At 42.4% G+C, this 15,863-nt stretch overlaps 2 protein-coding genes across 4 annotated transcripts; both read right to left on the minus strand.

Annotated features, from left to right (window-relative positions):
• Positions 1 to 4,885: 4,885 nt before the first annotated feature.
• Positions 4,886 to 10,864, minus strand: LOC135527977 (haloacid dehalogenase-like hydrolase domain-containing 5). The gene is made up of 8 exons (XM_064956694.1): positions 10,336 to 10,864; positions 9,044 to 9,247; positions 8,599 to 8,711; positions 7,815 to 7,908; positions 7,692 to 7,725; positions 7,415 to 7,589; positions 6,994 to 7,182; positions 4,886 to 6,455 (listed from the first exon to the last, which is right to left on the minus strand). The coding sequence occupies exons 1-8, from the start codon at positions 10,453 to 10,455 to the stop codon at positions 6,056 to 6,058; spliced, it is 1,329 nt and encodes a 442-aa protein (XP_064812766.1). The 5' UTR covers positions 10,456 to 10,864; the 3' UTR covers positions 4,886 to 6,055.
• Positions 10,865 to 11,485: 621 nt separating this feature from the next.
• Positions 11,486 to 15,474, minus strand: LOC135527978 (CCHC-type zinc finger nucleic acid binding protein-like). Of its 3 annotated transcripts, XR_010453491.1 has the most exons (6): positions 15,368 to 15,474; positions 13,931 to 14,053; positions 13,478 to 13,543; positions 12,881 to 13,079; positions 12,715 to 12,789; positions 12,419 to 12,498 (listed from the first exon to the last, which is right to left on the minus strand). XR_010453491.1 is itself a non-coding variant. In XM_064956695.1 (5 exons), the coding sequence occupies exons 2-5, from the start codon at positions 14,049 to 14,051 to the stop codon at positions 12,381 to 12,383; spliced, it is 504 nt and encodes a 167-aa protein (XP_064812767.1). In that variant the 5' UTR covers positions 14,052 to 14,053; positions 15,368 to 15,474; the 3' UTR covers positions 11,486 to 12,380. The 3 variants fall into 3 exon arrangements, 2 of the variants coding, with proteins under 2 accessions (XP_064812767.1, XP_064812768.1); XM_064956695.1 differs by lacking the exon at positions 12,715 to 12,789 and having other exon boundaries at positions 11,486 to 12,498; XM_064956696.1 differs by lacking the exon at positions 12,715 to 12,789 and having other exon boundaries at positions 11,486 to 12,498; positions 15,373 to 15,467.
• Between the last annotated feature and the right edge of the window lie 389 nt (positions 15,475 to 15,863).

Genomic DNA, 15,863 nt, shown 5'->3' on the forward strand with positions numbered 1-15,863 from the left:
AAGAACAATTCCCCACAGCCTGAGTTGACACTTGCAGCTTGGTTGAAATCTGTGTTAGGGAGTTGGGGATCCCAGATTGTTACAGATCCCAGATTTTTTTCTTAGTATGTCTAATTGTATTACTAACACATTGTAAGGCTATTTGTGCCTCACAAGCTGGGAAAGTTTCGGGCAGCCATTATGTTTAATGCTCCTCAAGAGGATGGTGAGACTGATGAGCTGCCGAGTGAGAATTGGAGGTTGTTTTTGTTTGACAAGTTTAGAAGGCCCTAGCGGATTTGTTTTATGTTTTGACTAGTCTCAGGAACAGTTGGTGACACAGTTTGTGTATGGAGGAATCCTCACTATCACTGTTCCTCAACTTGGCAGTACGCCCAGAATATTGCTATGGGAACAACCGAGGTATCTCAGTTTCAAGGTCTCAACTTGTGAGGTATTGGTCAGTCACATGTGCGAGCCACCGGTAGTGATGAAATAATTATGCTAAACATGTAAATATAACTTGTCTGTGCATAGCTGTTGTCATGACGTGGCCCTTTCTGGGTGTAGATCGGGGCTTCCCCCTCTCTCACTCTCTCCTACACCCAGGTTCTGTTATCTCAGGTCGTAAATTCCTGGCGGAGACTCTCTCCCCCTTTTCATGCAGAGAGAGATCACAAAGTGAACAAAGGATTTTGTACATACTACCTCAATCAGCCTGACTAACCGGTGTCTGTATGTAGCCTCGCTACTTTTATAGCCTCACTACTGTATATAGCCTTTTTACTGTTGTTTTATTTCTTTACCTACCTATTGTTCACCTAATACCTTTTTTGCACTATTGATTAGAGCCTGTAAGTAAGCATTTCACTGTAAGGTCTACCTACACCTGTTGTATTCAGCGCACATGACAAATAAACTTGGATTTAAATTATGTAATGTGATGTTAACCTTTAATATTTTGAGAATTGTATTCCCTGTAAAGTTTAACTAGTCAGTGGCCACACCCCGTGAGCACAGACATGATCTGGCGTCATGGAACCGCCCTTTGTATTGTTACGAATAAAACTCCCCCTGAAGAAATCCTCTTCAGACTAAGCAAACCCACAGTGGGAGCTGTGATTATGAATAGTTGAGTACCAAGACTAGAGAACTATACCATGTGGAGCATTGGCTACATGGCTGAAAGAGGTTCAACTCTGAGACTATCGATCCCTACAGAATAAGAGCAAATCTTAGATACTAATTACTGACTCTCCAGCAGACTGACCGACAATTCCAACAGAGAAGACAACAACGACATATGGGTGTAAATATATTGCAATTATTCCCGAATGAGCAAGCGTTCATGTGCAAAGGATTAGCATTCCAGTGAATATAATTATCCACTGTGTGTAGTAAATCCATTTAGTCTTTCCCGCTCCTTTATCAGACCACACCCCCTTTTCTTTGTATACCAAGCCGTCATATCAGTTTAGCCCACTAGGGGTTCTTCCCTATCATTGTTTGTAACCAATATCTACTGTTTGTTATGCATTTCTGTGATTATTTAGTTAGTTAGTAGATAAATGATTTAGCCAATTGGTGTATGGATGATTCAGGATTTAGGCTGGGTTCGTGTAGATAACCAAGAATTCTACGACGTTTGAAATGAGACTGACGTAAGGTAAAGAATAATTCATTAATAGAAGACTAATTGATAAGATATTAAAATATCTTAAGAGTTATATTCGGAAAAGTATAACTTTGTAATCTGAAGATTTTCCGTGGTGCCCTGACTTCCTAGTTAATTAAATGTACATGATTTTTTTTTTAACCTTTATTTAACCAGGCAAGTCAGTTATGAACAAATTCTTATTTTCAATGACGGCCTGGGAACAGTGGGTTAACTGCCTGTTCAGGGGCAGAACGACAGATTTGTACCTTGTCAGCTCAGGGGTTTGAACTCGCAACCTTCCGGTTACTAGTCCAATGCTCTAACCACTAGGCTACACTGCCGCCCCTAATCACGCAATAATAATTACAGAGAATTGATTTGACAGTATTCACCTTCAATGATACTAAAGACACGACACTGTACATAAGACAACTGTTGGGACCGCCCCAGCTGAGTTTTCTGATAGACCTGTACAGTGTGCAGAGTTTGTTGTTGTAACCTCTCCACTTCAGGTGTCCTGGTGTTGAATTTCCACCACAGTAGGCCTCACTCTAGCCTGTTGTCAATAACTTCACACTTAAAGGTAAGGCCTCACACTTTAACATTTATGGCTATGGCTAGGATAAGCCTGTTCAGAGGATAGGATACTGTATATGACATGACAGACATGTTTTCCCACCCAATGTGGGATAGATCCAAAATGTACCCACATCACTATTATGTAAATAGATCGATAAATGTTACAGACATTGCTGTGAAAACATAATATTCCTTTGACAGGTATGCCTATTATGAATTATATTTTGGGTACCACATGAGCAAAAGTATGTGGACACCTACTCATCGAACATCTCATTCCAAAATCATGGGCATTATTATGGAGTTGGTCCCCCCTTTGCTCTATAACAGCCCCCACTCTTCTGGGAAGGCTTTCCACTAGATGTTGGAACATTGCTCCAGGAACTTTCTTCCATTCAGCCACAAGAGCATTTGTGAGGTTGGGCACTGATGCTGGGTGATTAGGCTTGGCTCGCAGTCGGCATTCCAATTCATCCCAAAGGTGTTCGATGGGGTTGAGGTCAGGGCTCTGTGTTGGCCAGTCAAGCTCTTCCACACCGATCTCGTCAAGCCATTTCTGTATGGACCTCGCTTTTTGCACGGAGGCATTGTAATGCTGAAACAGGAAAGGGTCTTCCCCAAACTGTAGACACAAAGTTGGATGCACAGAATCGTCTACAATGTCATTGTATGCTGTAGCGTTAAGAAGTCCCTTTGACTGGAACTAAGGGGCCTAGCCCGAACCATGGAAAACAGTCCCAGACCATTATTTATCCTCCACCAAACTTTACAGTTGGCACTATGCATTCGGGTAGGTTCGCAAAACCCAACTTCGTGCGTCAGACTGCCAAATGGTGAAACGTGATTCATCACTCCAGAGAACGTGGTTCTACTGCTCCAGAGTCCACTGGCGGTGAGCTTTACACCACTCCAGCCAACACTTAGCATTGTGCATGGTGACCTTAGGCTTGTGTGTAGCTGCTCGGCCATGAAAACCCATTCCATGAAGCTCCCGACGAACAGTTCTTGTGCTGACGTTGCTTCCAGAGGCCGTTTTGTTTGTATAGTGTATGTATACATCAGATATGGTATGTTTTTCTTCCTGTAGGATGCTCTTTGGTTCAGGGCTAGCCATCCTCCTCCTCCTGGCCACATCCAGTGCACAGACCAGCCCACAGCCCTGTCAGTGTTCAGCCCTACACCCTGCAGGACTACAGATCAACTGCAGCTCCCTGAGCCTCAGAGAAGTCCCACCTTTCTCTCCAGACACCACTAGCTCCACTTCCAGAACAACCAGCTTTCCACAGTACCTCCAGGGCACTTCGACAGGCTGCAATGCCTGAGAAGGGTCACCCTGTCTGGGAACCCTTTCCACTGTAACTGTGAAATCCAGTACCTAAGTACCTGGCTGAAGAGGAACGGTGCTGTCGTGTCTGGTGGGGGGCCCACCTGTGCCAGCCCAAGTCGTGTGGCACACACAGCAATCACTGTGCTCAGTGATGCCTACTGGATCAGAGACACGCATGGTTTGAGGCTGACTCTCTGAAGTCGCTGGAGCCCAAACACAGGAGGACACTCCAGAGGCTCTCTGTTGTCTGAGGAATGTGAGAACTCCGCCTCTCTCACCGGGTGATGCGAGCATGGACGAGGGAGTGTGACCAAAGTTAGGGAAAGCTGAACTTTATGCAAATACTCTGTGACATCACGCCATTTTTTTGTTGTAGTTGAATCTTACCCCCTTTTTCTCCCCAATTTCGTGGTATCCAATTGTTTAGTAGCTACTATCTTGTCTCATCGCTACAACTCCAGTACGGGCTCGGGAGAGACGAAAGTTGAAAGTCATGCATCCTCCGATACACAACCCAACCAAGCCAGACTGCTTCTTAACACAGCGCCATCCAACCTGTTAGCCAGCCACACCAATGTGTTGGAGGAAACACCGTGCACCTGGCAACCTTGGTTAACACGCACTGCGCCTGTCCCACCACAGGAGTCGCTGGTGCGCGATGAGACAAAGATTTCCCTACCGGCCAAACCCTCCCTAACCAGGACGACGCTAGGCCAATTGTGCATCGCCCCACGGACCTCCCGGTCGCGGCCGGTTACGACAGAGCCTGGGCGCGAAGCCAGAGTCTCTGGTGGCGCAGCTGGCGCTGCAGTACAGTGCCCTTAACCACTGCGTCACCCAGGAGGCCGACATCGCGCCATTTTTGACCAATCGAAGCTCACTATAGCTTCCAGCCCCTACTGGATTGGCTGTTGATACCTAGCACAACCCATCTTGCTTGCTAGCACCCACATGAGGGTGAAGCTTCTTTTTTATTTGACCTTTATTTAACTAGGCAAGTCAGTTAAGAACAGATTCTTATTTACAATGACGGCCTACACCGGCCAAACCCGGACAACACTCGGCTAATTGTGCGCCGCCCTAAGGAGTTGTGCTCCGCCCTATGGGACTTCCAATTACGGCCGGTTGTGATACAGCCTGGATTTCGAACCAGGGTGTCTGTCGTGACGCCTCAAGCACTGAGATGCAATGCCTTATACAGCTGTGCAATTCGGGAGACATTTAGGTGTTGTAAAATTTGCAAATATTGTTAACACTAGATAAGTGAGAATATTTATTTCTGAAACTGAAGATGTGTGCATGAGGACAGTAAGAAGAAAACCGGTAGGATATATGACAAGATAAGCATGTTTTATTTTCTATGGAGTCGTTTGTTTTCATGTTAACAAACCCATGCTATATCATCAGCACTGAAGAACAGGTAGCCAGCTTTTTTTCTTTTTTTAAGGCTACGCTATTTTCATATCTTATAAAATATGTAACGCATCAACTGAAATGCATGGTTAATACACCTATGATAGAATAGCTTCTCTTATATTCCTATATTTTATATAAATATAAGTGGCTAGATACAGTCTTTGCATCTGTGGTCAAAGTTTAAACGCATACGACAAATGGTACATTTACAACAAAGGGCAGGTTTACTAGCTCGGCAAGATATGGTAACATTAAATGAGAATGAATCGTTTTGTTCCGTGCAAATACAGGTTACATGGTTTACATTGCTAGAAATAATGTAGACAGCACAGTTGAAGGACGGCATTGCACCCTAAATATCAAATAGGTGTTCTTACAGTACAGGGCCCGGTTTCCCAAAAGCATCTTAAGGCTAAATTAATATTAGAACCATCTATGCATAGATGTAACAGACAAAACGTATGGTAGACAGTAATATGGTCAGTTTGAGAAGGAATTGAAAACATATGAATTACATAGAATTCATAAAAATATTTATAACTTATTGTAGTCATTAAGATACATAAGACCACTTAAACCAAATTAACAATTTTAAAGATTGTCATAATCTTTGTACATAATCACAACTAAGAAAATACTTATTCATAATACTATTAAATAAGGCTTTCATTAAAATCAACTGCCATTCCGTAAAAGCGGGTAATTGTGCAGAACTTAAATCGTTTTAAGCCCACTATAGAACAATACAACAGAATGAATAACAGTTAAATCTCACTACAGTACTTTACACCGTTTTGAGTTTGAATATGACCTATTAAGTTCCTTCAATGCACTGCCAAGTTGTAAACACTGTCCAAAGTAACTCAGTAAGTGGTGTTTCCCAGTTAAGACTAATCTGGTCCATCGTATCATACAAAACAAATCTGCACAACACTGGATATTGATCAGGTCTGCTCTGTATCAATTTTTAGGAACCCCCTCCTTTTTAAGCCAGAACCATAGAATTTGAACATAATCAATTCTAATTCTATGGCCGGCACAGGCAAACCTGAGACCTCTACTAAGGAGGTCTCCATGACGACACCAATCTGAAAACATTACTGAGGCACAAACTTCTCCTGCTCAAAGATAAGCTCCACGGCGTCAGCCACATCCTGCACGATGTGCCCGGGTTCTACCAACGCCGGGTCAAAGCGGAAGTCGCGATGCCCGTGAAACACAGTCTCCTTGATGCACTTGTTGGCATAAGTGGGCACCTCCGTGTGGGGGTTGTACACCCCAGTACACACCAGGATGGACTTGCAGGAGGTGGCGGAGGGGGGTGCCAGCTCGCTCTCCCAGGCGTTCTCTACGTGGTCATTGTCCTGGGGAAGGGGTGCATTAGAGCCAGTGCCAGTGGCCATCTTGGCGACAGCTTTGGAGTTCTTCCTCCTGTTCCTCTCCTTCAGGTAACAACTGTAGAGGTTGGCCCCATAGATGTCAGTCATCAGGTTATCCCTGAGGGAGTAGAGAGGCAAAGGAAAGGAAATCAAGGAGAGGAATCAGGTAGTACAGAAATTACATCCCACATCATGGACATCAGCACATGCAGGTGCAGAATCTTAATTTGACCAGTATTGTCGCATCAATATAATCCTGTAACAACAAGATTTGAACATTCAAATTTTCCACCAATGTAATGTTTAATCTGTGGTTAGGCTATAATTAGGTTATATGAAAAGTGCAATACTGTTAATATAACTGTAGTGCGGATTTCAGTGAATGTATCGAAATCTCAAAGCTCATCTGCATTTCCTGCGGTGCAGGAAAATTCTCAGCCACAACAGTGATCAAATTAAGAGCCCGCACTTATAACAACTACTTTAGCTTCCAGATGAAATCTAGCTGTGCTTTGAATCCCCAAAAATCAAACAAGTAATTATAATGATATGTTATCATTCTGTAATTACCCATTTTTTACCTAGTAGTATATTTGTTCACGTAAAATAAATGGCCACCATTTTCGCTGTCAACAGTGAGATGACAGGGGTCTTACCCAATAGCATAGAGGGAGGTGATGGGCTGTGTCCAATTTCTCTCCACAGCCTGGCCTCTGATGAGGTACTCAGCAAAGTGGTAGGTCAGTTCACTGGGCTTCCCCATCAGAGCTTTGTACTTCACCTCTTTACCCGTTATCTTCTTGTAGATGTTCTCCAGGCACACCAGGAATGTCCCATGACCAAACCTGGAGTTGAGATCATATAAAGAAGCAAACATGTAATGAAAACATGATCAATTAAACTAATCAAACTCATTGAACCGTTTTCTTGAAGGCCAGACTTCAATGAGCTTAGTCCCGTTTTGCATCCAGGACATTAATAGATTCTATGGTGAAAAACACAAATGTCTTTCTTCCTATTCATATCTGCCTGCCTTTTCACCACTTTTCAATAACAGCTCTGATTCACTGTGGTTACCGTGGAGACTGGGCCTCAGCCATCCACATGAGATCCATGTTGCAGGCCAGCAGGGGGAGGTGGGGAAGCTTTTGGGTCTGGTGGGCTCCGCTCAGGTTCCCATTGGTCAGAAGGATATCAATTATCAGCTGGAGGTTGGTCTCCCATCGGATGGGCTCCCCAAACAGAATAACCGCTGGACCGGGAAGAGAAAAGATGTGGAATATGATATACAATTGCGATTATGGTGACAGTTCAACAACAAGATCAATCAGAAGAAGAGAATCCATTTACAAACCTTCTACTGTGGGAAGGTTGGCAATAGGACTGGACTGAAATGAAAATAAGAAATGGAAGGTGCTTAGGAAAGCCTCTGAAATATAGCCTGTCTATGGATCTTATACATCGGCTCGAGTCTCACCGGCAGTTTGGGCCGTCTGTTGTGGTCCACCATGTCCAGCAGAGGAAAGGATTCTCTCAACATGTCGATACTGACCACATTCTGGAAGCCCAAGCTTATAATTTTAAGGATTACACCACCAATGTATAGCATGGTCATTATAATCTGTCATGCACTGATCTGTTTTTACCTAATATTGTGCTCATCTCCACCCCCCTCTAGGTGTCGCCCATCTTCCCCACTTATCCCCTGGGTATTTATACCTATGTTTTCTGTCTGTCTGTGCCAGTTTGTCTTGTTTGTTCAAGTCAACCAGTTTTCTCAGCTCCTGTTTATCCCCAGGCTCTCTTTTTCTCGTCCTCCTGGTTTTGACCCTTGCCTGTCCTGACTCTGAGCCCGCCTGCCTGACCACTCTACCTGCCTTGACCTTTTGTTTGTCTGCCCCTGTTGTTGCAATAAACATTGTAACTTCAACACAGTCTGCACTTGGGTCTGATATACCTGATATAATCAGCTTGTTAATTCATTTCTAGGTCATTTTTATTTTTTATTTACCTAGGCAAGTCAGTTAAGAACAATTTTTAATTACAATGACGGTCTAGGAACAGTGTTAACAGGTTAACAGCCTTGTTCAGGGGCAGAATGACAGATTTTTACCTTGTCAGCTTGGGGATTCGATCTAGCAAACTTTCGATTACTGGTCCAAAGCTCTAACTACTAGGCTACCTGCCACCCCGATATTCTCTTAAGTCAAGTAGATGCTTTGATAATGTCTGACAATACATATTGTATTTCAAAAGGATACTTTTTGGCAATATCCAGGACGGGCCCTTGTCCTGACACCAGAACACACTTGTCATGGTATTTCTTGAACATCCTCAGTGGACTGTGTGACATCATCACCTGGTCCATGGTGATCTGGTAACAAAAACACCAGTCAGATAGGCTGAGCCAGACCTACAGCAAGCAATATCTTCAAGAGGACCTAATTGGTTTGATTTTCTGTGCAACGGGACATACATACAGTTGAATTTCATGTCAAAAGGCTGTGTACAATGCAGGTCATTATCTACCTCTGCTGGTCCTAATATTTAGCCATCATATGGCTGAGAACTTGTTTAAAGTCAAAAGACAATGCACCACATTAACATGTACAGCATGAGTGGCTAACTGCCCACACAGGGACTAGAATTCAAGTTTGTCTTAATCATTACAGATTGTGTGGCAGAAGAGAGCAGTGAGACACTTACAGGCACTCCCAGGATGTGCGAGAGCTGGTCTGCTTTCATCTGCCGCATACAATTCCCTGCGTTGGTGACAAAAACAACTGGTACCACAAATTGTCCCTGGGAGTTGACCAGTTTTTGGAAAGCCTTTTTTGCAGCAGGGATGGGTATCTTTCCCCGGACAAGCACACCATCGATGTCAAACAGCAGGCCAAAGCATGGCTGTGGCTGGGATAGGAAGAGAGAATGATTCATATGCCACATTCTAGATCGCTACATTATGACATAAAACTGTAATGTTGACATCATGCATCATTAGAAATATTCCACTCAACAATATAAGACCCATCCCCAAAGCATGGGTCTGAGTTGACACACAAGACAGGATGCAGGACCATGCGTGTGGTTCTGTTTTAAATATGAATCTAGACTAGTAATGATTTAGTTTCTGTATGTTACAACACACAACTATTTCCAGGGTATTGCTCAACAGTCTTAACCTCATACGACCATCCTGAAGTCCCGTAAGTTTACAATCTGTTTCGCTATTGGTGTGGATCAGGCTACAACAGTCTAGCCTCTAGGTAGATGTGGAAGGAAATATGAATTGTGGAGGCAGCTCACATAAAGAGAAAAGAAACTAATATGTGATGTGAGGGTAGAAATTCATAGGCCCTGTGATTATTGGGACTTTCCTCTTATCAAAGCCACTTTACTGACAGGCCCAATATGCCATATGGAAACATATGCACCTCTGAGGCCTATTATTTAGAGAGAGAAATTATAAACGCAATTGTAAATGACAACTTGTTCTCAACTTGCCTACCTGGTTAAATAAATAAATAAAATAGGCCAAAAAATATCAGCCTAGGGCTACTATAGGCCTATCGATTCAAGATCGCGATTTGGCATAAACAAATGAGACGATGTTTTGACATATATGGAAAATCTGATTGTTTTTTACTGGCCATGTTACAATTCAAATGTGCATTTGTCTATATTTTGTCAATCGTAGGTTTAAGTCTCCAGAAAAAAATACGATAGGTTGTGGGTGTCTTTATTAATTTGTTTGTTTCAAGAAAATACCCGCTCTTTTTGAGCGATAACATTCGGAGACATAAAAATGTGCCCGTTTGGATTTTGAAAACGGATTGGGAAAAACTAACATTTGGGGACCCAAAGCGCCCATCCCTCAAAAATACCAGTGCAATTCTACATTTGTTGGTATTCCTATTACAAGGAGACATTGGCTACAATGTATCAGCTGACAGTGCAGAATTCATTTGGAAGCAACAGCTTCGCAGTTCGAATCGTACCTTGCTAATAGACACGATTCCGCTAAACCCGCACTCAGAACCGGCAAATCCAGCTCTTCGCCTGACTTGTCGGTTACACAGGGCGTTCAGAGCTCGGTAAAACGGCAGGAGTCCCCTCATCTCCGCCTACTTTCACCCGCGACCGAAAAATAATGAAGCACCAAATAAAAAAACCGGCTTGGATTGAGCTTGTTTTCTTCCGATTTTTTTTCTATGCACGGCGAAATGACGACATATGAGGACTTCCTTTTATTGCTTTCAATACAACTGGGAACTGAAAAAACGAGGTCAAATCATGACGTCAGTAGTGTTCAGGTCGGAGCTCTAGAAAGATGCTCTTGTTTCCGTCCTTCCAAATTCCGAGTTGGATTATCGTTCGAAACGATTATTTCGAGTCGGTGCTTATTTTTTCTCCGCGACGTCACAGTTGTCTTGACCGCACGGAAGTCGGGAGATTTCCGAGTTTTTATGCACTCGGCATTTTATTACGCAGTTGAAAATCGTAAACAGCGGCAGAACTAGACTGCGGCCCCAGCTGCCATTTTGAACATCAGGTGGAGCAATAGAAATGCAGGGGATAACAGCAGCAAGGATACTGGCCATTTTAGAAGTATATATTGGTGCAGTGCAGTAGACAAAATTCCTCAAAGTAATACAAGTATTAATTGACTTAATCCATGTTTCAATTGATTTATTTCCATTTTCTGAGACCAAATAAGGGCCAAACTGACTGCAAAATTGACAACAGGGAGAGCTGAAACACAAGTGGGTCTTTATATATAGGTTGGCTAAATTTACACTGCAAGTGCCATCCAAGGGTAATTTGACATGGAAATCTGAGCTATGGGTTAGAGATGACAGGAGGATTCCCTATGGAGTTTGCCAGAACCTGTTCTATATTCTCTCTGGGAAGAAAAGTCTGCCTAGTCCTGTATTATAACTGTTGACAATGTGGAGCCACCCACAATCAATGAGTTTGTCAATTTGGAAAGGAAATGTTACATGACACATTTCTAGGGCAGGGTTTAAGTTGTTCTACAAACTCAGAACTGCTGACCAATACAGAATATATACACAACTACATTCAAGAAAGCAATACAATACCTAGAAGAAATAAGCATTGAAATAAATGCAACCACAAGAATCTTCCTCCCCGTGCTCCTCCTGCTTTATTGATAGTTTAAAATTACATTTCTATGTTCTACGACTTCAGATGCGTTTTCCTTCCGACTTAAAAACTGAGTACAAGCAAATTTGATTTTTTTTTTTACAGTAGTCTAAGTGATATTGTACAAAAATAACATTTGATTTCTGTGAAAACATTCTCCATTCCGAAATAACTGCTAATTCTGATGATCTGACAACTGTTTTTGTTGCTAATTGTTCCTCCAAGGTAAAAGTTTCCAAAATAATTTTTGGGGGAAACACCTACCATGGTCTATTTACTGATACTCCTTTAAATTGTAAACAGATTTCTTTTTATAAAAGAACAGAAGATTCTTTAAATTCTTCCAAAATGTAATGGCATTTATCGATATAACATGCAGTTTGTTATCGCCCGGCACTTAGCTGCTTGTTGGGCCCAGATGCAAACAGCTCATATGTTGTGAACTGTTTCCCATGTCATACTCTCTTGGCCAACTCATGTTATCCCACTAAAACAAACCAAAAATAACCATACATGGAAGTTCAGGTTTCTTTTTACTCCCTTCTTACTGAGACTCGCTTTCCACAAGCCCAGAGGTCCTCTCTATCCCATATATTTAGTCCCATTCATTCATCTCTGTTCACCAGTGGCTTGGAAAGGGGGATTCTTTAACAAAGCATTATACATAACACCGCTACCAAACTAAACAAACATTTTTTGTATTGAATGCAGAAAGATTTTTTTCCCCACCCCTTTCTTCATATTACATGTTGAGAGGCTCACTGGCCCGGGACTAGCCTCTGTCAGCCAACCTTTGGCCAGTGAAGAGGATTCAGAGAAAAATAATACAACCAACCATCAATCAGAAAAAAATAGGAGGGGCAACAAAGGGCACTGATTATGCGGTGGCTTCGATGGTGCACTCTTTCGCCAGGTGGCCGGTGTTGCCGCATTTGTAGCAGTTCACCTCACTGGCTTTGCTGCACTGCACAGCAACATGGCCAATCTCACCACACCTGGAGAGAGGAGAGAAAACATTAGGATTTCAGTTGACCAAGCATAAGAGTTATCATTTACATGGCTTTGGCGGAGACGGGAACTAATCTGCAAACAAAAAGCGGAAGGACCATATACACAGCACAAACATACATATATCTTGCTACACTGCATAACTACTTGAAAGCCTTTAAGACTACAGTAAACCCATTTATGTCCCCAAAAGAAGGGGGTACCAGAGGCTGCATGTCACCCTCGAGAAGACTTGTCGAAACACGTTGTGCGTTCAGCAGTTGTTAGTCAAGTTTGCGCTGTACATGGAAACATGCAAGTATGAGTCGTTACCATGTATATATATTAAACATTTTTTACAAAAAATATTTCTACTAAGCGGCCACTCACCTGTAACATTTGACTTTATCGCAGAGTTTCTGGATGTGACCAAAGCCACCGCAGGAATAGCACTTCTGCTCGTTGGCATGGTCACAGTCACGGGCCACGTGGCCAGCCTTGCCACAGCTGTAGCAGCACTGCTCCCTCTCCTTTTTGGGCTCCTTGCAGTCCCGGGAAATATGACCACTCCTGTGGCAGTTGTAGCAGGCTGACGAGAAAGAAAAAAGTTATATTACCAGATATGTTCTTTAAATTAAAGTGTAATATGGCATTTTGTCAGAACTACTTCAAAGCAATTAACGACATTGCTATCAATAATGAATACATATCTTTCAAAATACCATTATTCAAACAAGAATGTGTTTTATACAATGTTTATAACATGTAATAAACATTCTGAAATACCATGTGTCCCCAGATCCTGAATAACAGTAGGACCTAGTACATAGTGACAGTCACAAGAAGGCTGCAACTATTGCTCGCTGTAAAGCTGAACAAGTCCATATTGAAACGACAAGTTTAACGTTAAGAAAACGGGGAGTTGGGTTGACATAAAACCATTGGCATGTACTTAGCATTCAATAAAGGAAAGAAAAGTATTCTCACCATCCTCAGTCTGTTCACAGTCCCTGGCAATGTGACCTTGCTCTCCACAACGATAGCAGAACAGATCTAGAAGAAGAAAGGTGACCGAGGTTTACTATATTCTCATCCGTGAAGAAAACTGGCAACTAACTCTGAGGAACATGTATCGTTCTGCTGCTATGTCAGCTAAATTGAACTATGCAATTGTTAACTAAATCAACAGAATCACGTAACATATTGTGACTAAGACAACCATGCATTGTCATTTTGATATCCCAGAGGTAACAAAGTGATAGGACTACGTGAAAACACCGAAAGCTACCAACAGTGAGGTTATTCCCCATAGGAGAAGGCTTTTGTGCTCAGCAAACTTAAGGCAGCTGCTGATAATCGTTCATAGATCTCTGCTTGACAAGCCAGTCTCACACACGGTGTAGAATGTGTGAGGTATGTCCCAAAAACCAAGAAAAGTACCCTTTCCTCTTCCTCTGCCCCTGCCGCGGCCACGCCCCCCACTCCCAGCTTCAGGACAGTTCTTGATCCAATGCCCAGGACGGCCACATCGAAAGCACTCACTGCTGCTGCTCATCTCCATATCTGCAAAAAAAAACAGAAAATACTTAACTAAAACCACACTTTTGGCAAGTCACTTCCAAAGCTGCAGGAATTCTAAGGGTATGGAAAATGATGCATTCAACAGTGGAGTCAAAGGTAGGATTGGCCAATAAAAGTTGGGCCAATCCATGGCTTGTTCTGCCCCAATCAAGTGACTGAACAACTCAATCAACTATGTGCTGTTAGCTTGATTATCAGCACTGCCTACAGACGTTTCAACTTCTTGTTTTGTTTTTTTACTTTGTCAAGTTGTTAACTGACGTGAATTCAACAAAAAAAATGTATGTCACTGGATGTAGGTTAAACATTGGGTGGTAAAAAATACAATTGTGCACGCCTGTGCATGACTATACAGAAACGTAGTGTAAAGGTGATTTACTGTCATCACAATTTAGGCTGAAATGACTTGGAAACAACGTTGATTCAACCAGTTTATGCCCAGTAGATGGGATCAAGCTAGCTCGTGGCTACTATTTTAAAAATGTAAAAAATAATGATCCGTATGCCACCTGAAATAAGCTACATTTCGTGGTGGTTTGGTCATGTCTACCCCTGCTTGAGCAAGCTGACATGCGGACATTAACTATGAAAGGGCCTAACACGTTACCCTACAACGCTAGCGTAGATAGCAAGCCAACTAGCTAGCAACGTCGGTAGCTAATGAAACACATGTCACGTCTGGCCAATTGATTAACGTTAGCAATGCTAGCTACCTAGCAAACACAAACCTGATTAACTGCAAAATATGGCTTATACTCCCTGACAATTTGATCTACCGAGGTACTTTCTATACAGATCCATTAAAAATGTAGTTATCCTCCGTAAAAACATGACCAGTGCATGAGGCTTTCTGGCCTTGTCACGTTGAGATTGCATTTTGCTACAGCTAGAAACTGCTGCAAACATCACCTCTTGAATGTGGCATTGCTAGGCCGCGCAGCAGCCATTCAACGTTCTAAAAATTGCAGTTATCAAGCACATTCACAAATACTTCGTTTCAATAGTATATTGCTAGACACATTAATCGGTCATATTTTAACGAGGAAAATTTATAATTTAACAGGGCTAATTTCCCGCGCATAACGAAAAAGTCGAAGTAGCAGTTAGGCCACGGACCCAATAACGTTAGAAAAGGCTAATGCTACCCGTTAGCTAACATCAGCGAGCCATTATCGCCATGAAAACACATGATTTCGGATATTTATTTGATGGCGCCTCTAAGTTTGACACTTTAACTAAGATCGAACATATTACAAATACTCCGATATTTTCTAATAAAATGTTTTTATTACTCACCTTACCTAGCTACGAGATTCTCTGCTGTTTACGCCTCCTCTCTCCGTTGCGCCACATGCGGTGTGAACACGAGTTTCTAGTGATCATTCACACTATCCAGTCAAAGCTAACGCAGCCCTTGGGCATGGTCTTTTTCCAGGACCAATAGCAAACGAGCGCAAAGGACACCTCCTCCATGGATTGGCAAATCACTGAATAAGACAGCAATTATGTCCCGCCTCCCAAGTTTCTAGTTCCTGCTGTCTGCTGTCAAATCAAAGGTGATCTCATATTTTGATGTTTCATTTGCCATATATTACACGTATAATTGCTAGAATTATAGCAATTATACAATCGTGTAGCCTAAGAATTTATCATTCCTCTATGGATATATTCTAATAGCTTTTCACCTCCAAATATCACATTAAAAGAGCTGTATGTAGGCTAAAATGCATATTATGTATCAGTGTTGACTGACAGCAATCTTCTCGTGGGCATGCAGGTAATCAATCAAATA

Source organism: Oncorhynchus masou, chromosome 33 (assembly GCF_036934945.1).
Source record: "Oncorhynchus masou masou isolate Uvic2021 chromosome 33, UVic_Omas_1.1, whole genome shotgun sequence".
Lineage (NCBI taxonomy): Eukaryota > Metazoa > Chordata > Actinopteri > Salmoniformes > Salmonidae > Oncorhynchus > Oncorhynchus masou.